Below are 25,453 nucleotides of genomic sequence, written 5' to 3' on the forward strand. Positions count from 1 at the left end.
CTTGAGTCGACAATAGACGATTAGCGTGCGGAGCACCATCAAAGTCGGCAACCGTCTTGATAAATTGAACAAAACGCTACTCCAGATTTTTTAGGCGTCAGAGGGAACATTACGATAGTCTGTTTACTCTGTCTGGGCCAAGGTTTCACTTCTAATTAGCGGGTATTATGGTATATTGCGTATTCCAATCTTATTTGTCAAGCAAAAAGAGTGCAAGAGTGTAATTTTTAAAAAATACATTTTTTTCTTTTTTCTCTAATCTTTTCACACGCCTAGAACAAAATTTAAATTATGTTGGACTGATAAAAATAACTTTTATTTACTTAGCTGCCATTTTAACCAAATTGAAACGTATAAAGCTAGAAGCAGTTGGCGCAATGGTTCCTGCACAAAGTGAAAGTAACATGGTGGTTGGACAGAGGAAAGAGGGGGTGGGTATCAGTCCGACCACTTTCTTCACTTTTAAATTTTCAAATACACACTTTTACAATTACACTCTTCCAATCTTAGTTAGGAGGAGAGTTACAGGTGTGCTTTTGTTACTTTTCCACTCTTTAGCCTCTTTTCCCCGTTATTTTGGGGAAAATCCTCGGCCCGCTTTATTAGAGACCATATTCTGGACGTTCCCATCAGCATCCCAAAAATGAAGTCCATTGTCTCAATGGTGCAATAATCAGCTTTGTATTATTCGATCTCAGCCCCTTCAAGAGCTCCATTTCTGTTGATGAATAGAAGTGACTCCAATTAAGGCCAACAAAAGTTTGTTTTTGCGTTCTCCAGTTGTACTGTTATGAATGCTTATATTTACTCTTTGCTTTATTCAGCGCCCTAGTGACCGCCAAAAAAGAAAAACTTGCAAGCATCATTGAAGACATCTCGCAAGTAACTGCATACGTGTACCAAGTTGCTCGGAAGCCTCTTGCAAATTTCATTATTCACTGGCAAGATTCTTGTAAGCTTTTCTATACATCTTGCAAGTTTACTTGCAAGACTAACTGAAAACCTTGCAAGAGTCTTCTGAGCTTTTCGATTCATATGCTTGAGAAAGGGCAACAAAAAGGCCCCCAGATAGAGAAAACGGTTTTTTGCAGCAGAAAATACGTCTTAGTTTTTGCATTAACCTTCTTAGGTTCTTTGAAATCTATAGCCGGTGTATTACTGAGCTCCATAAGCAGCGCACCTGACCTAGCCGCCAGAGAGAATACAAAGACAAATAGCTGAGACCATTGCGCGAGGGGGTCGCAAACAAGGGGGAGGGTTATCGTGCGGCAGAAAAAGCAAAAAAACATACAAAATAACATCTAAATGCACAAGGGGCAGCGAAAGGGCTGGAATTTTGGGCTGCACAAAAGAAAACGTCGCCATTGGCAATAAGGATGGATTTAAAAAAAAGAAGCATGAAAAAAAAATTTATTGAAAGCGTATCACTTTTAACTTTCGGTTTTTTTCGAAAAAATTTACTGGATTTGCATCAAATTTAGCTTATAAACAAGACCGTCTAAAAATTCGTGGCTGCTGCCAATGATAGTTTTTGTAGCAAAAAAAAATTGAAGGCAGTTTGTATTGTACAATTAGTTTGGTGTGGTACTTTGCAAAATATTGATAAAGTAAAAAACCTAAGTAAATTTTCCCTCTGAACATTTTGTGCGAGAAAAGAACGTAACTGTTTTCGTCGTTTATCGAGTAAATTAAAGATAAACAAAAAGGATTCGCATAGCTTGGGATGTTTCTAATTGTTAATCGGTAAATCATTTGAATTCGACATCTTGCAGGAAACATGCAAGATTCTTGCAACATTTCACATTAAAAAGGTAGTTTTTTAAAAAAAAATCATCTGGAATCAATTGTGCTCATCAAATTTCTGGTAAATGTTAATTCACTTGTTTTCAGTTAGTGTTAGTTGCCAAGATTGCGCAGAAAAACTTTTGATAATTGAAAAACTTCTAGGATTCTTGCCAGATTTTTGCTCGATTTTGAAATGGGACAAATAAGTTTTCAGGGGAATTCAGTTTTGTATATTGTTTAATAAACAATAATTTCTTTCAAAAGAGTTTTCTAAAACAATACTATTTATTCTTTTTGCTCGCATTGAAATCTTGAAAGGTTCTTGCAGGAATCTTTCAGGTCATAAATCAACTTGCAAGATTCTTGGAAGTTTTTAATTCACTCATTATTAGGGCGGTCATTTAAACAGAGCATGTCCCTTTTTTCTAGAAATCATAATAAAAATCGTTGAAAAATTTCAGAGCTTTTTCGATGTTTGAATTTTTTTGTAAGTGTACCAGTCCAAAAGAGTTTATATCCTACCCCTTAACCCCCCACCGCAAGCCGCAGCCCAAGTTGGCTTGCAACCCAGATCGTGGATTAATTACTATTTGAGTTTGTACCCTCAGCGAAAATTGGCGTGACCAGAACTGAATTGCGTCGACAACCTCGAGCGGGGCACTGCGTTGAGTAGATCTGAATTCTTTAAATAGCTGCAATTTAAATTGAAAGCAATAGTCCTGAAGAGATGAAAGATAAGAAATTTTTATACGCTTTGAAGTTTGGGTTTTGTCATTGTTTTACGTATGATATTGGACAATTTCGCTCTTTTATTGATTGTTCTTTCCACTTTATTCTCCGGGGGGTTTTCCAGTGCCTCCAAAAGCTGCAACGGGGTGACACAGCTGATACTTGTTGAAACTGTCATTGGAGGTGTATTCCTTAACTGAAGGAATGCTTTCAAATCTCTCCTTGTATTTGACCAGATTGTCGCATCCATCTAGAACTGTTGGTTCAAGGACTAAGAGAGGGAGAAACGATCTTCTTGCCCATTCTGTTTTCGAGAGCAAAAAATGAGACGGATAGATTAATTCCTTGATATAAATGGTACGATCAGTCGAAAAGTCTAGAAAATGAATCTCATCATGGGGAAAGTCTTGAAAAATGATCTGACCAGGAAGGAATAGTCTGGAAAAAGGAAAAATTTTCTGATCAAGGGGGGGGGGGAGTCAGGATGAATGACCTGATTTGGAGAGAAAGATTTAGAACAATTTTATCTGATCTCGGGGAAATATGTCAAAACGAGCTGATAGGTAGAAATATCAGCAAGAAAATCTGGTCAAAAGAAAAAAATTGATCAGAGAAAAAGTCAGAAAAAATCTTAATTGGAGAAAAAAGTCTGAACAAATGATCTGATCAGAGGAAAAACGTCTGGGAAAATGATCCAAAGCGGAAGGAAAAGACAGGAAAATTGATCAGATTAGGAGAAGTCTGGACAAAAACTTTAATCTGAGGATGTAAATTTGAAAAGGCAACCTGATCATCGAAAAGAGTCTAAAAAAATGAAAAAAAGACTTGATGCAAACTTAGAATTCTAATTAAAAGGTTCGATAAAGGAAAAAGTCTGGAAAACCGATCTTATGCAGAGGAAATAGGGAATAACCTGACCCATTTCGAGGTTTCCAGAGTGACTAGTCCTCTGATCAGATCATGTTGCAGCGCATACCTGAGCATGGTGCGCTCGAATCTCATGGTTTGCAAAAGGACTTCGAACGCACTTTAGTCTGGCCATTGATCTGGAAGCTGTCTGATCAGAGATGAATATCAGCGAACAATAGCCGGCTTCAATAGACAATAGCCGGAACATTAGACAATAGACAAATTTTTAGCGCAATTGTCTCTGATCCATATCCATTTCGAGTGCATTTTTTCAATTTTTTGTGAATTTTTTTCAACTGAGAGATGGCCAGACATATACACCAATGGAATACTAATATATATATATATATATATTTTCAACATTTGTGTTTTTCAATAGAAACTCTCTTAAAACTGGTTTTTACCTATATTATTATATTGACGAAGACGTCAGTTTTTATGAGATAAATTTTTTATAGCGATGATAGGAGATTCGGTCATGTTTAAAACCAATCTCGGATGAATATATTTCCAGTGCACTTGAATCTAAGCAGAGGCGATTTTGAGAGCGATTTTAAGAGGTGATTCTGCACAATTGACCTGATGTTAGAAAGAATTCTACTTGAATTAAATGAATTGATCAAGGAAAAGTATTAAATTCAATCAAGGAAAATTAAAATTATTTGATCAGCGGGAGAAGACAGGAAAAAATTAGGTTGTGGAAAGATTGAGAGGAGGTATTGAACCAGGGATGTGAAACTAAATTCAATTTTAGCTGCACTCTATAAAGTATTGGAAACGACATGTCTTTAATTGAAAGTGCCATCTCGATTTTAAACTAATTGAAAAGTTCAAAATTTCTTTTAAAATGTACAAAAAGGAATTTGGGCAGTGAAGGCGCTTTGTTTTCGGATTCTTAATTTTTGTCTTCATTAATGATTTCGCAAACTTTAGTTTGTGAAATCACTTTAGTTTTGTGAAAGTTTTGTTTTCTTTTGTGTTAGGAAATAATTGCTTTTTTAAAAGCGAAAACTGTATTTTAGAGACAAATTGAAACGGGATTGTTCTGCCAAACTGCAATAGCCTTGAGCTGCGATTTGAAGTAGCATTTACGAACGATAGCGAACTTAAGGGAAAAAGCTTTTTTTATATATCATGACAGATTTTTTGCTACAAACAATATGTCGGCAAATTGCGATATAATCGGTGACGAATGATGTTCCTTACTAGTTCCGTTTCTGTTCTACTGTCTTAGACTCGAGCCTAAACTGTCGTTTTCTCCAAATGTTTTTTTGAAAGAATCCTTTTGAAGGAATTGAGAAAAAAGGGCAATTTTTTGACATCAATATGATACTGAGGCTGAGCTGTTTCTCTTTTTTGATCAGCTAAGTCTTTGATCAACAATATCTCTCTTCTTCTTCTCACAAAGATGTATGATGAACCACTATATTTTTGGTTAAAAAACATTTATATGTTTTTTTGAAATTATTTTGCTTAGAGAAAATAGTTGACCACCTATAAATGTGTTTTGAGATATTTTTGTAAAAAAAGAACGCATACCTTTAAGCAACTCGCGAATTACTGTAAAATGGCTGTCAAAGTTTGTTCATGTAAAACGTTATCAAATGACAACAAAAATTTGTCATGCAAGGCTGGGAAAATTTCGAAAACAAAAGAGTTTTGACAATGAAAACGCCAATAAGGGTTTCGCTCTACATCTTTTTGCGGCCTCAATAAAAAATTTTTCTTGATCTGAAAAACAAAATCATTTCTCCCTAAATAGGCGTCGAGCATTGACCATAAATGGAAATCCGGATACTTCATATTACTTCCAAACAGCCATTCCTTGTCGCCCAAAAACACATCGAACTGTTTGAACACTTGCCTCGCTTGCGCAATTGCAAATTCCTTCATAGTCTCAAACCTGTCTCCACTGTAGCAAGTTAGGAAGAAAAAATAGTGAAGTTCCAATTTTATGACGTCAGCAATTTCGTCAATTTTTGCCTCCTCTTGGGGCGTTTGACCAGCCAGACCATACTTCTTGCCCACGTATTTCAAGATCGCACCGCTTTGGGAAATTGTAACATCCTTGTCAATATAATACGGCAAATTTGGGAAGTCGAGCCCGAGTTTCAATTTTCCTTCCTGCCAGCCGGGGTGGAATTTGCCCATTTTCGGGTCCATAAAGAAATTTTCGAACTTGTAGGGCACATTGTTGTGGTGTAGAATCATCCGGATTGGTTCGACCAGACCCCGGATGTCCCAGTAGCCGATCCGGATAAGATCAGACTGTTCAGATGAAGTTTCAGCCTCGCTCGACATTTCAGACACCCAGTCCTGTTTGATACCAATAATGAGAGCAAATTCGAACTTTAAATACCATAACCCACTTGCTTTCTGAAGTTTTGTGTTTCACACTTGCTGGCTGAAATTTTGTGCAATCTTGTTAACAATATTTGAGTCAGTTAAACATTTGTTGACCTGAAGTTTTCATTATTGAGAGAAAAGCTGATATTCACGATCAAATTGAGTGGTTTCGATTTTGTTTCTCGATTGGTAGGCCAATAGTTCATCAATACTGTAAAATGTTACACTTCACCTATTCTGAAGAAAAAACAAGACATAAGAATGGGAAAACGCGTATAAAACCAAAAATGACATGAAAAAATACAACCTTTAATGCGACGCAATTTTCTGATCTGAATTTCATTTTTAGGTTGTTCCCGAACTTGAGTCTCAGAGCACTTCAGCTCTGAACCAGCACATTTCAAGAGTAAAAAATTTGTTCCGTTCTGAAGCATTGCATCTCCAGAATATTTAAAGTGCAGTTTTTTTATGTGCAGTTTTTTTTTCATTATAATGAGAAAAGTACTCACGTGGAAGTTCTAATCGCATATAAAACAAACCTTGTTGGCCGGAGATAAGCTGAAAATATTATTTTTCATGCACTAAATTTTACGTAAAATCAAGAGCAGCCAGAGCAATAGTCTTCCAGAAAAAAGCAAAATGTCTCTTGGCTGTTTCAGCGCGGATTTTCTCTGCTAACATCCCCCGGGTTAACTCAATGCTTGGATCTTTCAGTTTTAGTGGAAGAAGTGTAAGAAAGCTTTCCATTTATCACAAATATGAATTTCAAACTATTATGCTCATGATGGTTTTGACCGGCTTGAAGAAACTCTTGTTAGCCATAAAAAGACAATGTATGACTTTTTGTCGGCTTTTAAAAACAAGTTCTATGGTTCTTTTCTTAGATACAAAAACGATTACTTTGTCTTGGTATTCATTTGAACGACATTGAATGACTCGTAGCTTCAAATAAAAAGTTCATAAGTTTTCCTTTGTAACCAATCAAACATATGATTCTCACAAATCATTGCAAGATAATTCAAAGAAAGTTAGTAGGTTTTGTATGGAACCATGTATGTTCTTTATCTGGTTATCAATACAAAATAGCTGTTCCCACGTTTATCATTATTTTTAGGAGTTATAGGATTATGTATCTTTTTTAAAGCTCATGCAGCTTAAGGCATTCATGTCGAAATTATTCCTGTACAAATCTCAAAGCTTTTTTTAGATTGCTGCAATTTTACACCAGTTTTTTGTTTATAAATTTTTCTTTATCGTACAACATTATGACGAAGATAGTGGTTGTTTTTAATTAAATTATGCTGATTGGACGTCAAAATTTGATTTGAAGAGCTTTTTTATATATAAATATCAAATATGTTTTTTGTGAGGTACTTAGCTCTTGATTTTAAAAAAAGCCGCAATGAATGAAGTTTAATCACAATTTATAGCGGTTTAAAACAATTGTGAACAGTAAAAATTTCAACTTTCAGATAAACTTAACAAGTTGTTCGATTTTCTAAGATCTTTCTGGGTAATTGTTCTGCGAATTGTTTAGATGATATAGACTATATAACTGAAAACAACAGTTTTTTTTGAAATGTTAAACAGAGCATTTACCAGAAGATGTTTAGGAGAGCAAGTTTAAATTGATGCAGAAAGACCTAAGGGTTTGTTTGATTGCTATGAAATGGATATTGTACAACCAGATATACAAGCACGGAGACGTCTTTGCCAAGATGTAATAAAAAAAAGTGTGTCAAAAGAACCCTCATTTCTTACTAGCACCCGTGTCTTTTCTCTTTTTGGCACAGAAGCAGTTTTTTCTAATTTTTACACCACTTTGATGGGAATTTTTGGTATGGATATTCTTTGTTGTTTTGTAATTGTAGTAACATTCCAAAAAATATGTTGTGAACCCTAACCTGTGCCAAAAATAACCCAGAAGACCGGTGATTCTCATTGCAATGGTTTTCCTGTTTTTTGATTTTTTTTTTCAAATTTTTTTAACATGAGTGGAAAATGTGTTAGGATTGACTGGCAAAAAGTTCTAAAGATATTTGTCGTTTTTGGGAGTTGTTAGTCAAGTAATCACTTTTCAAAGAAATGGCTGAGGAAAAAAATGGTAAATCCATTGCAAGAATCGAAGCATCAAGATCGCGTTTGTTTAAAAACCGAACAGTTGTATTCTTGAACCAATCGATATCGAACAAGCGGAAATTCTCTATTATCAGACATCTTTACGCTAGAAAAATGAGAAACTAATATGTGGGTCAATCAGTCAACCTTTTCAAATTGAGCGTAGATCCTGCCAAGAACCATTGTTTTCGCTCTTTTTAAGTAATTTTAGCGCGGTTATACATTCAAATAATTCTTGGCTACTTGACCGGTTATGCTTTTAACGTATAGAACAGAAGATCTTTCGATATAGCGACGACTAAATTGCCATTAAATAAAAATTCCAAATATGAAAAACAGATGTTCACTTTTCTTCAAAAATGACGACCTGTTTGCACCTCTCTGAAAATAAGTGAAACGAAACAAAATCAGCCCATTAATAGCAAAGAATGTTAAGTTTTCTTTACATCCCGATGGTTTATATATCAGTTTTAAAAATTTAGGAACTTGTTGGCTTTATGAAACAACACGATCCAATTCAGATCTGTTCTCATTATAACATCCTGAAACCTTGAACCTGAATCTGAAGCTATCAAGAAATACAGAGTTAATATTGTATATTGTTTAAAATGATCTTTGGGATTACAAACAAATGGATTTCATTACGTGAATAAACAAGTGTAAAATACTAAATTCCGAATTAATCAGTTTGAAAATTAGCCTTTGATTCTTCCGTCTCCAGAATTAATAGACCAAAGATATTCTGCCATGCGACCAATTTGAAATCTTCGGCTAATTGCCCTATCGGTCAGTTGTAACTTTGGTCTGCGACGTAGGTGGTCTGTGATGGTAAGTGGGTAAATTTCCTGAACTTGAGGGCAAATTATGAGCTAGTTTGTCAATCATCAGCAACGCGTATTTCAATCTGCTCTGCAGATGTTTTGTTATAACACCCGTTCTGAAAGCCGAAGCGCCGAACGTCCTAAAATTCTTTTCCTCATCGATGTAAGAAATAGCTTGCATTACAGGGCATAAAATTAGCTTCGAATGACATTGGAAAAAATTGATTTGAATTGTTCCGTTGCTCAAAAACAACACAATTGCATTTTTCGTCCTAAACCAGGTTCGTAAAAATGGTAATCGACCTTGAATTACGTCATCGGCAGGTCGTTCAACATCGCCACCAGTTTTGAGTAAATGTTCACTCATATAGCTTCTGAAGTATTTCAAAAGCGTGATCTTTTTCTTGAGTTCTGGAGGATAATCGGTCATTGAGTGAAATGATTCTTTATGTCTGTGATCGATGAACTGAATATTATCTTCGTCTTGAAACAGAACCATGCGACTGTTGTCGTTGAACAGAACCCCGACTGATCCATCACAAAGTTGGTAACTTAGCCCGTATTTGTCAGAATAATCGACCCACTTGCTGACCCAGTAAATTGGAATTAAATCGGGCGATTCCAGATCTTCGTTCAGTTTGCTTACGAATTGATGGTCCGAAACCTTGTCAATGTAAAGCATCATCGCTTTCAGGTCTTGAAGGTGCTTCAAAGGTGGAACCTGCGTGACGTCAATAACTTCTTCAGCTGACCGATTGACCCCTGCCGATTTCAAATGCGAGCTTGCGACTGTTTTAGGTCTCTGAACGTTCAGGTCGTTAACTGAAGACCCAATTCGTGAGTTAGGGTTTCGGGAAAGCTGATTGATGTTATCGGATCCCTTCACATTTTGGAGCGCCCTTCGTTTCATGTGATCATCTTCAGAATTGTGAGAGCCAGCGTTCGTGTGAAGGTTATTGAGCCGGGGGGTCATATTCAAACATGACGAAGGCAAAACTTTAGGCAGGAACCCGCAAGTCATAAAAGGGTCCACCATAATGTCGCGCACCTTCGGACGTTTGTTCGGATCCGCCGAGAGCAACTTTCGGATCAAAGAGGCGGCTTCGTTGCCCAACTTGTGAGGTATGTGGTAGTCGTTAGCTTTGATTCGTTCATAGGTGTCGTTTAGGGTTTGAGTTTCAAATGGGGGTTTTCCAACTAACAGGGTGTAGAGAATGCAGCCAATGGCCCAGATGTCAACTTCGTAGCTGTGACCTTTCTTCTGTAGAACTTCTGGGGCTGAAACATAACTTTTACCCCAAAATGATTACCACCATGTTATCTTTCTAATCGAGAAATTCTTTCTGTTGTTGGATTTCTGTTTGTTGTTGTTGCTTTCTCGTTTCTCTGTTGGATCGCATTACAATTTCAGCATTTCATTTTGAATGATTTGCAAAAAATCAACCTGAACTATTTCTGTTCACAAGTTATTATCAGTTTAGCCTTTCAGCTGGTTATCATCAGGTAAACGTTTTAGTAAGCCTTAATTCATGAGAGCATTAAAAGCCGAATTCTTTGCGCATGATTTTGTTAGTAATCATAGAAAGTAGTCTGCATTGTCCATGTTTTCCAGAGCAGTTAAAGACAGCACACTCTACAACACTATTGTGTTTTCCCAAACTTTTCAGAAAAAACAATTCTGCTTTTGGAAATCTTTCAACGATGTTCAAAAAATGTGAAAGATTAGATTCAATTACAAATGTGAAATCTACTCCCGCTCCCGCGATATAATTTGCTCCCGCAAAATAGCGTATAAGTCATTATTTAGAGCTAGATAGTATCTCTTATTTTTTATCAACGTGAACACATTATTAAAATCAGTTTTCAGATGAGAAAAGTCGCTGATAGTATTGAGGAACGGTGTACGACGAAAGTTTTTCCAAATTAGGCCAGAAAAGATTAGTCTAGATTTAAACTGGTCTTTGGGAGCTAAACTTGCTGAGCTGAGTTTGCTTGTTTATTCAATATTAAGGGGGAAACCAACACAAAAAGCCAACAAATGACACTAGAATACCACAAACACACGAAATTGCACAAGCAGTTGAACGCCAAGAATGCCGAGAACTAGCATTTTATAAAAAAATGAAAATCGAAGTAATTGCAAGAAAAAGAAGTTAAAACCAGCGTAAGTTTATTTTCGAACAACCATTGACTAGTGGATTAAAACAATATGGTGGCAAAAACCATTTTTCCATTACACCTCCTTATCGCAATTAGCATCAAGTCGTTTATTGGTCAATTTGTTTTAAATATGCCACATCCCAACAGCAGGTGGAACAAATCTCGTATAGAAATCAGTAACTTTTTGTAAACTCGGAGGTTGGTGGAAGAGTAAATCGGCGCTGAATTATTCTAGAGACATTTTGTTTTCTTCCAGATGGCCAGTACTCTGTTAATATCACAATTTACACCGCCAACTGAGTTAATTTTATTGCGTAAAAAATGTTCAGCTTAACTCCCGTCAACAAGGTTTTTTTAACCCGCGATTCGGAACTTCCGCAAATGTACTTGCAAAATTTACGTTGCGTAGCAAGCCGTAACCACTTAGATATTTGCCCTTTGTGGTAATTGCCTACAAACCAGCTTAAGTATAATAAATGTATACTGCTAGAGTAATTAACAGTTATTAGCAACAAAATTATGAGAGTATGTTGCGCAAACTTAGCTTAGGTGCATGAATAATTCTCAGACTATGAAAGATAAATTTTGCCAGCGCGAACCCTGTGACTTCAAAAAAAACATAATGAAGAAACATAAGGCAACAAAAATTTTTAGAGATGCAATGTTTCATAACTGAATTAAACTCGTACTCTTGAATTGTGCTGGTTCAGCGCTGAAATGCTTTGAGACTCAAGTCCGGGAGGTCTTGGCTCTAAAAACTGATATCCTCTATGCATATAGAAATACACAATAAGGTCTAGATATCACAGCATGGTAAAACACTACAGCATTTTTACTTAAATATGATCCATAAACTTTCCAAGATTTCCATTTATTAAAAGAGAATTAGAATTGAACAGTTTACATCTTTTATTCATTACGAGATGCCAACTTTCATAAAGGTCTAATTTATATCTTTTTTTTCTCATCTTCTCTACGTTAGTGTTGAACTACGTTTAATAACACAAAAACTGGTATGCCTACTCTCCCGTGAAAATCGGCAAAATTGATTTTCATCATGCATTTGAGATTTCTAACTCTGATAAATTTTCGGGCAAAAGTCGAAAAGACGTTTCCTTGAGGTGTCTTCCAAAGTCAATTTTATCTGGTTAATTACTGAAACATTTTGGTCATCTTCATACTTTCTTCGATAAAATTTATAAAACTTTTCTATTTAAGAATTTTTCAGATCCGTGCATCTTGATTTCAGGTTCCGCACTTTTCTGCAGCTTTGAGGTCCATCAAAAAATGTTAATTGAGATTGCTACTAGGTGTTAGCATGAATTCGCAGTAAATATACCAACTCTAAGTAAAGCTGAGACCAAGTAGTTTCATTTATATGACAAAAAACTATCGCGCAATAATCATGAAGGTTCTTCTTCTTTTCAAATATTGAAGGACCATTTATCGATCTCTGTAATCTATCATTGTTCTATATGAGGTAAATGATGTCATAAAGCAGTTAGAAGTGCTAAAAAATAAGGTAAACCAGGCTGGAATTAAATTAGCTTAAGAAGTCACCAAGGAATTTGGATGAGAACGAAAAGAATTATGTCATATTTTAGGCCATAGACACAAACATCCTCGCTAACCTTTTTCACCAACCTCTAAAAAGAGCTGTTCAAGCATGTAGTTTTGAGGCTGATATTTAAAAACTGATAATTCGGGCCATGGATGATCCAATTTTTATAGTCAGAAAAAGTGCTTTCTCAATTGTTGAGAAAAGAAGCCAGAACTAAAAGGTTGTGAAATTTTATTTGATCACTTCAATTTTTTCAAATTTTTTAGCACAAATCAATCCTTTTCACCCTTTAGTAATAAAGACTTTGGTGTAAAAAACAGAAACTTTCACATTTCTGATTGGTTTTATTTGATGCCAAACTATGCAGTAATGAACTGATATTGCAATGTTTCAGCAGAATCTAAAATGGCGAACTAACATATTTATAATCAAATTGTGTCCAAACCTTTTCAGATGACGACGCTGTTTTCCTGCTCCCAAGTCAACTTTTTTCCTCTGAATTGCAATATGGATATCTTTAATAAGCAATTAACTTATTAATGGTGCACACATTTTCAATGGGAACTTATTTTCATTTTTGTATTTTGTATGTTTGTTTTTGTTTAAAAGAGGTTTGCATTTTAAAAATCTTTGTGTCGCCCATGAAAATTTACTCTCCATCCCAAAAAACGGTTTTCGAAACTGCCATATGAACTCTCCTCGCAAACAAAATAGGCAGTTAAAATCTATAATTTATGTACACAATAGCTATAGCTTTCAATCTTTTATGGTGAATCCCATGTTCATTGTTGCCATTTCTCTAATTTCTGAGTTGTTCGAAATTGCCAAAAGTCAAAAGCATCACAACAGTGCGCTCCAGTATAGCATGGAAACTCAGAACTCAATTTCTGTTACCCGAAAAAAAATTGATGACAATATAAGAAGACAAATGAAATATAATCTGATTTGTTGCAAAGACTCAATTACTTGGCCAGTTTTTCTCAGCCGATAGCTTTTACATTTGGCGTGTCCATTTACACGGATTTTTTTGATTAAAATTTATCGGACAGATGTTGACTGTGTTTTCAATGAAGAGAAAGAAAAATCAAAGTTACTGAGAAGTTCTGAAGAGTACTATTTCTAATATCAAGCTAAAGTTGTTTAAATTTTTTACCCAATTGTCAAAATTATTTTAAAAACACCATTATAAACATTAAGTTCACGCCTAAATTGCAAAACTTCAACGCAAATAAGAACTGATTAAAAAGTTGATTGCATTGGAATGATTTCAAATGCTCAGAACAGTCCTTTGCGCGCAAAATAATGAACTCAGTCAAACTGCTTTGACGTTCTGGAAATTGAGTTAACATTTGTAATTTCCCAATTTTTAGATAACGCTCAATTCTAAATCAAATCAACTCAACTGAAAATTGATAGAGCATTTGCAACTTATAATTTTCAGGTTTAAAACATTCTTCATTTATTTTCAAATATTATAATTGATATTTGAAGCTTTTTCCTTCATGATGATTGTTAGCTCAAAAAATACGTTTTAACATAGTTGTTTGTTTGCTGTGGGATCAAGGCATGGTATGTATTATAGAAAAGAAATAAAAATATAAAAGAAACAATCAACGCAAACTTTGACACTTATCAGGTTTCTTAATCTGAAAATGTCAAGGTTAGAATAGCTACTAGGTTCAAGTTAACAAAAATGAAGCTGTAAAGAAACTATCTATAATATATCTAGTACATGCATGTATTGATGACAAACATTAAAATTTTTTGCAATTTCCCGTGTTTGATTCTAAAATAATAAAGTTAAAAATATTATATTGGATAGTGATTCCTGATTCAAACAAACATAACATAGATATTTTCTCGACTATTTTTGAACTACAATCAAAAACAAATTCAGAGAAAGTAATGAACTTTCGATTTAATTGTTGCGTTGTTTGCAAAATTTGCATTTTGCACTATGATCCTAAAGGAAGCGTTTTGTCCGGCGTGTTTTTTAAGCATCGGCTTTGTTTTAAGTATCAGCGTATCACATTTATTGTTCCAACCTATTTTAGTTGGTGAGGAAGTATATATTGAAACGGTTTTTGTTCAGAAAAATTTCGCCGATCGATAGTTTCATCGAAGAGGGTGGTGTGGTATTATTAGAGAGCCTGTCCAGTTAAGAATCTACAACTAAGAACTTTATTTTTTAAATCCTTCTTTCCAGAGAGTTAAACGAAATTTTAAACTTTGTGAAGATTTGACTGAATTTTGTTCTAATTATTCCCATTTTCTCTAGTTTCACGCATTTTTTTTCCAGGCATGCTAAAACATATGTTAAAACTGGTAACAATAGTTTTGTTGAGTTTACCTCTAATAACAAAAGAACTGTTGAACTGTTTAATCCAATTTTTTGGCTAAAATTTGTTGCTAATTTTTTTCAAAAATGATATTTTTTCATTCAAAATGGCACGAAATGAGCTTCTTTAGCCCACTTGGTTCAGATTTACCGGATTCAAACTCCTAAAAAATGCTAACACAATTTTCGCTAACTCCAAAAATAGCTAGTTTTACTTGTGCATCTTTAAAACTTTGCCGGTTTTTCTTTGCTAATTTAACTCGTGGATAAAAATCAGATCAATTACATGTTCCTATCAGTCGAACGGCAATAGCAAGGGTGGTTTTCATCTAATCGTTGTTTCTTTAAGTGCAAAAGAATGGGATGGTAGTCGGTTGTTTTTTTGTAAAAAGTTAATCATAGAAAAGAACAACTCAAATCAAAGTGTACTAACGAGAGGCCCAATTGACTTCCTAAAGAGTTTCATGGAAGCCCATCTAGTCTATTAGTCGAAAACTTATGGTCGTTTTCATTTTTAGAAATAGAAATTTAAAATGAACAAGGGATTATTGAGTTTTGCGACCTCTTTTTTGGCCAATTTGGAGCTTAAGAACAGCAAAGAAAAGTAGAATCGTTATGGTTTATGATTTAATTGTTGCACTGTTTGGATTTTACTCAGGGATCTTTAAAGAAGCATTTTAGACCGGTGTTTAAGTGTTAGCATTGTTTCAGGTATCAGCGAATCAGCTTTATTGTTCCGATCAATTTTTGAGGGGGAGTAAACAAATAAACAAACGGTTTATTTGTTCAGTCAGTTTTCACAGGTCAATGTTTACATCGTAGTGGATTTTGTCAGTATGAGTAGAACTTTCGTCTAGCTTACTCTTTGAGAATTATTTTCCCACAGAGTTATTGATTTTTATTTATAATTTTGTGAACATGACTGATTTTCGTTCTTTTTGTTCACATTTTCCTAAATTTCACGTAGTTTTTCCAAATATGCTAAAAATCTATTGAAAAATGATGTAAGGATGATGTTGTTGCTTTTAAGTATGAAACAAAAGAATGTCCTTGAACTTTGATTCTTTCTTTGCTGAATTTTTTAAAATTCACTTTCATCCAAAACGGCACAAAATAAGCATCTTTAGTCCATTTTATTAACGTTTACTGGATAAGCACAACTATAAACCGCTGACAAAATCTTTATTGACTCCAAAGTTAGCTATTTTTACTTGTACATCGTTTGAGAGTGTTCTTGAACTTAAATGGATCTTTTGACTGTTCTGCCTGCTAATTGGTAATTTCAGTAAAAAATAAAGCAATACTATTCATTATTTTAAAAAAACGATGCATTTCACTTCGTCACCTTATCCATATTTATAACTTTTGGAACAATTGCTAATAGAAGAACGGCAATAACAAGGCCGGTTGTTATCTATTCGTTGTCTCTTAAAGTCAAAAAATTTTGATTGCAATCAGTTGATGCTTTTATTCTTCTTGCGCATTTTCTTTTTCTTACGTTATTTACAAAAAACCAAATCACGGACAAGACCAATTAATAGCTGGTCCAATTGGCTTCCTATGGAGTTTTAAGGATCCTATCTAAATTTGTTTTCTAAAGCTTATGACTGTTTTCATTTTTTTGAAACACATTTTTTAGAATCAGCAAAGAGTTTAGCTTCGCGACTTACTTTTTCGTCCAATTTGTGGCTGAAACTCAACAAAGGCGGGTCGCACCTAGTTTCTAATTAAATAAATTTTAATAATTAATGTGGTTTGAGTTAAGGAATGGTTTTTCTGCTCGGACAATACGAGTTACCAAAAATGAATTTTTGAATCTTTCCTATCACTGATGTTAATTGATTTTTTGACGCAGTTTTGCCAGGTCAAATATTACAGTTGTGGCTTTTAAAAGGAAGGGGGCAATTCAATACACCAATTCTCCAATGAATAGATTATTGTTTTAATTGCTTCGTCACCGTCTTCCAGTTGAGTTTAATTAAGTTTTTTGGTCGTTGTTTCTTGTTCTTTTGCAGTTGTTTCGGGATTATTGTTATTCTTAGCGGCTTCCAAGGATGAAAAATTACCTATTTCAGTAGATATCTAAAGTTTTTTGTTACTTTGAAATCGAATGTTTTGGGAATTAAAGTATAACATGACACTTCTTAAATTTGTAATTTGAGGTCTTTTTTGTCCACTTGTTAATCTAAAGCTCATACATATCAGTCACCAATCAATTCATTGGCGTTGAGGAAGGGCACAATTGCACGCATTTAAGAATTTTAGTGAACTGCTTATCGTCTTAATTGCTTCGATACCGGTTTTTAGAAACATGATTTTTTGATTTCTGAATATTTATCGTTCTTCTTCTAGTCGTATGACTTATTTTGAAATGTGACTTTTGTCAATGGCTTTATTTCAGAAATAAAGGAAACTATTTGAGGGTTTTAGTTTATCTGATATTTTTATTTTTGAAATGAATTGATTTCAAAAAAATATTAATGTTTTTTTTAACTTTTCCCTTTTTATTTTTTTAATACATTTACCTACTTTCTTTCGTCGAAGGTCATATGTCTCATAATTGATGGTAAAAGAAGGCACAGTTGATCATATCTTTTTCTAATTAAATAATGTTTTCTGAAAAACTTTAACATAAATTTCTTTCGTCTGTATTTGTAATTTTTTTTGTAGACGTACAACATTCTGGATAATGACAGGTCTCAAAGTGTTCAAAATGTGATTTGAATGAACAGAAACCTTTATGAAGTTTTCACTTGATATATAATGGTTTCCATTAATTGAAATCAAACGTTTTTTTGAACTGTCGTTTTTGTTTTCTTTCTTTGTCTACTTGTTACTCGGTCCCATCAAGGGCTGTTCTTTTTAGAGTAAAAACAAGCTAGTTTGTTTAGTTTAGGTTTTATTTGTCGCTATTTCAAAACATACATTGAGTTTTGGATCCCGGGTCGAGGTTTGGTCAAAAAATAATAAAGATTATCGATGAATAGCGGTGGAAAAAAAACATTTTTCACCGCAAAGCGCCCGCATCTGTTAGCGTTAAAATTTTGCGGTTTTTACCGGTGAAATTTTTTTTTCACCGCATTCATTAGATTTCTTAAAAAACTACTGTACTGGGGTTCGAATCTCTCACCTCTTCCAAGACATCAACTTCCTATTCCACTGCGCCAGCTGTCACTTACTTCAATAATATTTATTATTGAATTTAATATAAGCGTTGAAATTAGCGCGGCGAATATTTGTAAGAATGGCGATTTTAGCGGTGAAATTTTTTTTTCACCGCATTCTACTGGTAGCGCTGAAAACTTATTTTTCACCGCATTCTGCTGGTAGCGCTGAAAAAATTTTTTTTTCACCGCATTCTGAGGGTAGCGGTGAAAAATTTTCTTCCAACGCTCAAGCGATGAACAAAAATTTTTCAACGCTGAAGAGGTTTTTCACCGCATTCATCGCATTGAACGAAAATCTTACAATTTTACTCAAATTCACCGCAAATCTTACCTCTTTTAGCGATTTTTAGCGGTGACACCTCGACCCGGGATGTAAATGTTTGTTGTTATTTGATTTTTTGTTTGTCTTGTCTCGTAGTCTTAATAGTGACAGGTCTCATCGACCCACTTATGTGACAATATGTACTTGGAGTGACAGTACTTAGCATAAATTCTAATCGGCCAAGCTGTAGCGTTAGTGTTGGAAACTTTTAACTTAAACAGTTGATAACAACATTGCCTCCGCCCTCTCTAAGATATTCAACAATTCGGCTTGGCCTGGAGTTTGATAACTTCTCGGATGCGATGACCCCAGTGTGATAACAATCATTTCATGGCTGCATTTTATTACAGAACTCACTAAACCTTACCGATATAATTTGGAGTCCCGCAAATAGTCTTCCTTCGGTCTTGTGGGCTCTCGATCCGGGTTGCAAGTCCAAAGTCTCCAATTTTCACCTGGATCTGATCATTCAAAAACAAGTTGCCCAATTTCAAATCTCGATGAACAACCCCCTTTTCATGAATGTAGCTCACAGCCAGTAAAATTTGGTATATAAAGTATCTGGCTTCTTCTTCTGTTATTGATTTCCTCCTTTTGTGAAGTTCCATTAACGACCTTCGTTTGCACAACTCAAGCACGATGTAAATGAAATCATTGTCTTCGAAATGTGAGTAAAATTTTACAATGTGCGAGTGGTCCATTCGACCATGTAGAGCAATTTCCATTTTCATTTTGTCTTTCTGTTGAGGTTTCACCAGCAATTGTTTCGGGACTATTTTGCCCGCGTAAATTTGCCCGGTCGTTTTGTCGGTCAGTTCGAAGCATTTTGCGAACCCGCCTTTTCCAAGAAATCGTCCTTTGATGTAACTTGTTTTCGTTAGTGGGTCTTTAATTTCTTCTGGGATCGGAATGTCTGGAAAACGATCTTTGCTGCTCATTTTTCAGTTGGAGTTCATAAATTTCTGGCGAATTTCTTCAAAAATTTTCTGATCACTATTTTGGTTTCGGCTGTTGTTTTTTTCGGGCGCGGGTTATGATTTTTACTTAAGATCTGAGGACTTTCCGTTGCTTCAGGTGAAGGTTGATAAAGTTTCACAACCTGATTATCAATTTTTGGATGCTCTTTTAACTTCTGGCAGAGTAAAAGTTTTCACGCTATTGTTTCGAACTGTCTAGCGTACACACTTAACGTACCAGTTTTAGACTATTCTAGCCGTCGACAAAAATGGCTTCTGTCGTCATTCAAAGCGTTTTTCCGAACTGTCCTCTTGTAACAAATCGAAACGTAAAATGTTTCTATTCAATACAAAATATACGCATGTTTTAATATAGGTGTTTCTAACCATAAAACTTTGAGTCTTATTATAATTGTAATATTACATTTAGATGTAAAGTTTTTCATTTTCGTGGCCAGAGTTTTAAAAATGATCTTTAATAAAACTCATAGTGGCGATTTAATAACCTCGTAGAAGCTTTTTTCTATAAAAAGTTGAAAGCCACCACAATATGTACTTTGCGTTAGAAACTTCATATTAATTGAAGAAAATTATAAAAATCATTCAAATTATGCCAGAACTCCAAAAACATGACTTTTCAAGACGGAGTTTTGAATTGATTAATAAAATGTACGCATTTTTGTGAATGACTAAAAACAATAAATACACTTTGTTAAGCACAGTTCTGTTTTATGTTTAAAACAACGCGCGTTCATTTTATATTATTAATCAAATTATCAAACGTGAATTAGTCAGTTTCTAATTGTTCATTTATCTGGCTAGCACATTTTGTACATACAACGCACGTTAAGGTATTACAGCAGCAATGATAGTTGATGTTTGAGAATTAATAGCAGTGCTGGCGTGACTACTTTTTTGTCATTTCGATTTTTGGCAATTATTTACACCAAGCTGCTAGTCTGTCGGCGTGTTGTTGTATTTTTTGCATCATCGCGCATTGAATTCGAAAATAGAATTCCTTCTCTTTTGCTATCGCGCATTCTATATTTGTGACCGTACGAAAACGGTCAAAAGCAGAACAAATTAGAGTTGATGTTTCGCCTGTTCGCGTGACTTCCAAATGCACGGATTGTTACTTACTTCGACGATTTTAGGATTTTAACATGCGGGGTACTTCTTGACTACATTAACCATAGATTCAATACACAAAACAAAAACGGACGATGAACACAGACGAGAAATGATGATTTCAGAAGTATATAAATATGAAAAATGCGCTTAATGAAGTATAGTGTGTCAAAAAGCCTATGAAAAAGAACATTCTTTATGAAAAGTGAACCTCTCAAAGTTTGAATTATTGAAACTGAAATCAAAAAGCATACGCTTTAGCGTTTTAGTACATTCAAATGAAAGACATATACATATTCGAAGTGCAGTTTGTTAAAAAACGAATCACTTGTCTTGTCAGTGGTACATGCGCGCTCAGCAAGGTAAATTATCTAGAACAACTTCAGAACTGTTGATCTGTATCTCGGCTCAAATTACGCACACTGAAGCCAAAAATGGCACAGAATTAAATTTATTGTAATAGTTGATGAATAGTGCACAACTCGCAGAAAATTCTAGAATGCTCTGGAACTTGGTATTCTTGTAGATGTAATGGCGATTGATCTTGGCGTGGACCGCAGTTATCCATGGGATCCGAGTGTCACCTATGGTCAGCTGAAGTGTCTGATATGTAAACGAAATTTGGTATGACCTACTTTTACAATAAGATTAATTTGAACTGAAACAAATTATATAATCATTGAAATCTGCACTTTTCTCTCGAAGATGTGTTGCCCGTGTGTTTCTACAAAATATAGCGATATACCAAACATGCCAAATCCGATTTGCTAGCCTTGATATACTTATAAGATCAGCCCTGAAAAGAACAATTTACTTAGATCTTACAATTTTTCCACAAATCATGAATTTGTTTGCATTAATATTCAAAATACGCGTGAGAGGCAAACTTTTAAAATCAATTAAGAAAGTTAGCCACCATTTTCTTACAACCGGGACCTCACTCTCAGAGTTTTTCAGCACTGAATTAGCACAAATCAATTGTTCACAGTTTTGAATCATTGTGAGTGAAGTGTAAACGAGGCAATCTTTCTGTGTAGCAGAATGGCAGACTGAACAAACGCTGCATAGACTGATTTTCAATGTGTATTTGTCTGCCAAATAAGACTTATCATTTATTAACGTGTCGGTCTCTGCGAAGAATCATTTATTAACGTGTCGGTCTCAGCAAAGAAAGATTCATTAACGTGTTGATCTCTTCGAAGAATTTTTTATAAACGTTTACAAGTCTGGGTTTATGTAGAGTGAATTGCAGAATGTGTACCATTGAATTTGCATTGAATCAAAACAGAGGACTTTCGGTATCATGAAAATTTGAAAAAGCCAATTCGAAAGTTTTTAATATCTCGCTGTAAAATCACGTTTTGTGTCTTTATGTCGGGGTTACTACTACAGCAAAACGGGAAAATTGACAGTAAAGCTGATGAAGTTAAATCCCAGGTCTTTGAACTTTTGACAAAATTGGAGATACAGGAGAAGACACTCGACTGAATCACTAAAGTTTTCCACAGCTAGAAAAGAAACAATCTCTGAAAACATGATTCGAGGAACAATTGTCTAAGCTTCGCCAGATTGGCCTCGATCAATTTGATGCTAACATGAAGATTCTCGATCGTGAACTCAGAATTTAGGTGGCGCGGTCAACACTTCAACAGAAATTCGCGAAGATTCGCGGGTCTTTCCGTCTAGAAACAAGACCAGCCTGGTAAGCAAGACCAGATAAGCTTGTTTGTGGTTTCTGAATATTTTGAACTCGAATTCAAATATGTCCCAAAGACGAGTTACTGCTGTAAACTTCGCAAACCAAAATCGGGGAAATCCCTAGGAAACTCATGTTATCACGGAGAGCCAGCAACAACAGGAAAATGATTGCGTTGCAGTGTGGATCTCTTTCAGTTCCTGTAATATGCGAAGACTTTTACCTGTGTAATTATAATCGTGGGCAAAACGATATCGCGGAGCAACCTGTTAAAAAATGAACTAAATAAATTAGTTCTTTTAGTTCTTATTATGAAAGCGCCGTGGCCGACTCAAATTAAATTTTCCGGCAACATGAGAAGGGACGACCTCAATCCAGAACTAATGTTGCATAGCGATATTGTTCTGTCTGAGAATTAGGGAGTTAAAAACAAAAGAACTATGTAAACTGAACAAGAAAATTCATCCACACCCAAACTTTTCACCTGAAATAGTGAAGTTCTTCGTCATATGACTGCAATGGTCCTTTCTGTACTCGATGCATTTTTACAATTTTGGTAGTCATGTCCCTTTCCCAAAAACATGTGAAGCAAGCTCGTAGAAGCGCACGGTTATAAATCTTCTTCGCGGAGATACGCACGTTTATGGATTAGTCTTCGCAGAGAAATGCACGTTAACAAATCTGTCTTGGTAGAAAAACTCACGTTTATAAATCTTTTTTCTCGGAGAAGCGCACGTTTTTAAATCAGTCTTTGCAGAGAAACACTCTTTGATGATCAGTCTTTGCAGAAAAAGACTGGTTAATAAATAGTCATCGCAGAGAAGGACTCGTCTTTTGTGTCATACTAGGCAGTCAAACCTGCAGTGATCTGCCTTCTTAATGAAACTAAGATAATGGTAAATAGTGCCATGATAAGAATTCTTGGAATAGTAATTTACATAGTGAAATTTTAATGATTCATTACTGAGTTATCCTGTTTCGAAACTGCGGGAATTTCTACATATTTTGCCGTCAGAAAATTGTCTTCAATTCATTCACCGAAATAGGCACTTTTTTCAAGAATTATTTTATATCACAGTAATAGCGACAAGTCTGGCGTTGGGTAACAGTGACACTTCAAAACTGATAAATGATAAAAAATGTTCCGGGCTTGCCCAATCCAACAAAGAGTTTATCGGATCAGTCTTAGTTCAATCGTATCAGCTAGAATTTTTTGGTTTAGAACTTGACCAATTCCCTAGTATTTGCTATCCAAGACATTTTTATTTCAGCTTCTGCAAGCTGCAACGCTCTCACTGATTTACGCAAAGTCGAAATTTGTCATTAAATTGAAGTAAATGGAACGTATTTCACGTCACGCTATTCAGCGCTTGTCAGCTCATTCAGCGCACTTCTCGAAATTTTCCAGCGCATGCTCAGCAATTTTTTTGCCTAAATGTGGGCTGAAAAACAGTGGCAACTCGACTTGCGCTATATTTGGTGGAATTTTGCTTCCTTGATTAAAACCTGAGCCCAAGTTGAATTTAAGGTTTAAGATAATGTAGCAGCTTGGAATTAAGGCAATTTTTGTATTGCAATTTTCGATGCTTGGTTAGAATTTCGACAATTAAAGGCCATTTTTTCCGCTTCACTTAATGCAATTAACGGAGAACGTTCTCCAGACACTTGTCTCGGCACCAACTGTCATCTACTGTTATTGAAATTCATTCAAATTTGAGGATTCAGCGTTCAAAACTTTGAATTTTCGAGAAAAAGCGAGGAGAAAAAATTTCTCTAAAGGTTTCAATTATTTCAAAAAAAAGAAGATCATTTTATGAAAAGAAATCAGAGAGATAATAACAAATTCCACGAATTCAAAGCACTCGCCTTGTTTTTTACGCATTGCAAGACAGAATCCAAGTTGTGAAAAGTGTTGATGATAATATTTTTTCTTGTTACAGAGGACACCGGTTGTGAAGCAATTGGAGGACAGTGGGTTCTGTGCAGGTTCACAAATCACTATAAATGGTGAAATTGACAACTTTTCTGCTGGGTAAGAACCTTATCAGTCCACGATACAAATCTGTCAATGATTTGTTCCCAACCTTCTACATTTACTTTTAACAGATTTTCCTAAAATGTACCGATTTCTTGATCTTACAGTTACAGCTGTTTTAGTTTGAGATGAGTTCTACCCTAGTCGAGACCTGGAATTTATGAAAAGACCTATTAACTCTAGATGGGGGAGGTGGGAAATATTGAATTAAATTACACGGTCGAGGACCCTAGTTAAATTTGAGGCTAATTCTTTCCATAAGTCCAGCCGAAATCTTTTCATATGCAAAAATGAGGCAAACTAAAAAGTTCCTACAAAATCTGGGTTCGATCTTGTGACATTCCTCAATATTACCCAATGCTTAATCAATTGCGCTTCATGTCCTTGGCTTTGAAGGAAATAGAAACCAAGTAATTGTATCGGTCGCGAGCGTATTTCCAGGACATGTTTTATTGTACAGCCAAATTCCAGAGCACCTTTGTTGTCCAGCAAAATTTCAGAAAGTATATGTTAGTTCCATCTAAATTCTAGGTCGGTTGTCTTAGTTCAGGCCAAAGTCCAGGACACAACATTGGGTCCAGAAAAATTCTTTTCATGCCCAATATCTGCCGAGGACAGTCTTTTCATACCTTAAATCTGTCGAGGACGGTTTTTTAATATTTCCAGTTCCCGGCTAGGGTAGTAACATGAGGTATTGGATATTGAGTTAAATTGCCTATACCATATACTTGAACGAAATAAAAAAAATAGTAACTATATAACTTTATGATGAATGTTTATACTGGTGTTTTATTCTTTACAGTGCAGATGTTTTATGAGCTATATAGACTCAGAGGATAATGTCAGTCGAAACCAGTTACATCACTTCAATATACTGTCTTTGTACGTTGGTGTAGTTTTTCAAAAATAGTTCTACCAAACTGGAATTTTTTTCACTGAAGAAAATGAAATAAAACTTAAGAAATACAGTTTTTGACGAGAATCGTTAAACGCAATTAGAGAACGTAGGCACACAACCCGAATCAAAAATTCTTGACTCCAGCAAAAACATGCATACGGGTTTGACTCAGTAAATGCAAAATGTAATTGTTAAAAAGTTTTTTTGCGTAGCTCCAGGCACAGTTCTTTTTCGCCAGATACCGCAGATAAGCTCTACAGAGTTCAAGAACTAGAAAACTGTGATCAGTACACCAAACCAGGATGTCTTGGTTTGGGGTCAGAGCAAGACGCTTGGTTCAATTTCAATTCAGTTTGGGCGTATTCAAAATACAAAGAGAAATTGGGCAGCCGTCCGAAAATTAACACAGACCTCCCAAATAAAATAGACATTATATTGGTCTCCTGTGATTACAGTAAATTGAGTGGCTCATATTTGGAAAGTA

The 25,453-nt window shown here is 35.1% G+C and overlaps 3 protein-coding genes across 3 annotated transcripts in view; 1 reads left to right on the forward strand and 2 right to left on the reverse strand.

The window, feature by feature from the left end:
• Window positions 1–2,465: 2,465 nt before the first annotated feature.
• On the reverse strand, window positions 2,466–5,857 carry LOC142349277 (glutathione S-transferase class-mu 26 kDa isozyme 47-like). Its single transcript, XM_075400733.1, has 2 exons — window positions 5,183–5,857; window positions 2,466–2,790 (listed from the first exon to the last, which is right to left on the reverse strand). Exons 1-2 carry the CDS (start codon window positions 5,722–5,724, stop codon window positions 2,616–2,618), a joined length of 717 nt encoding a protein of 238 aa, XP_075256848.1. The 5' UTR covers window positions 5,725–5,857; the 3' UTR covers window positions 2,466–2,615.
• Window positions 5,858–8,466: 2,609 nt separating this feature from the next.
• Window positions 8,467–19,662, reverse strand: LOC142349213 (serine/threonine-protein kinase PLK1-like). Its single transcript, XM_075400627.1, has 2 exons — window positions 18,624–19,662; window positions 8,467–9,986 (listed from the first exon to the last, which is right to left on the reverse strand). The coding sequence occupies exons 1-2, from the start codon at window positions 19,192–19,194 to the stop codon at window positions 8,668–8,670; spliced, it is 1,890 nt and encodes a 629-aa protein (XP_075256742.1). The 5' UTR covers window positions 19,195–19,662; the 3' UTR covers window positions 8,467–8,667.
• Window positions 19,663–20,716: 1,054 nt separating this feature from the next.
• LOC142349153 (uncharacterized) overlaps window positions 20,717–25,453 on the forward strand; it is a 60,385-nt gene continuing 55,648 nt past the window's right edge. The window contains exons 1-2 of the mRNA XM_075400568.1: window positions 20,717–20,964; window positions 23,977–24,068. Coding sequence (XP_075256683.1) covers window positions 20,872–20,964; window positions 23,977–24,068 — 185 coding nt within the window. The 5' untranslated portion in view covers window positions 20,717–20,871. The remainder of the gene's footprint in view (window positions 20,965–23,976; window positions 24,069–25,453) is intronic.

The sequence above is a fragment of the Convolutriloba macropyga genome, chromosome 11, assembly GCF_964194025.1.
Source record: "Convolutriloba macropyga chromosome 11, txConMacr16.3, whole genome shotgun sequence".
Lineage (NCBI taxonomy): Eukaryota > Metazoa > Xenacoelomorpha > Acoela > Convolutidae > Convolutriloba > Convolutriloba macropyga.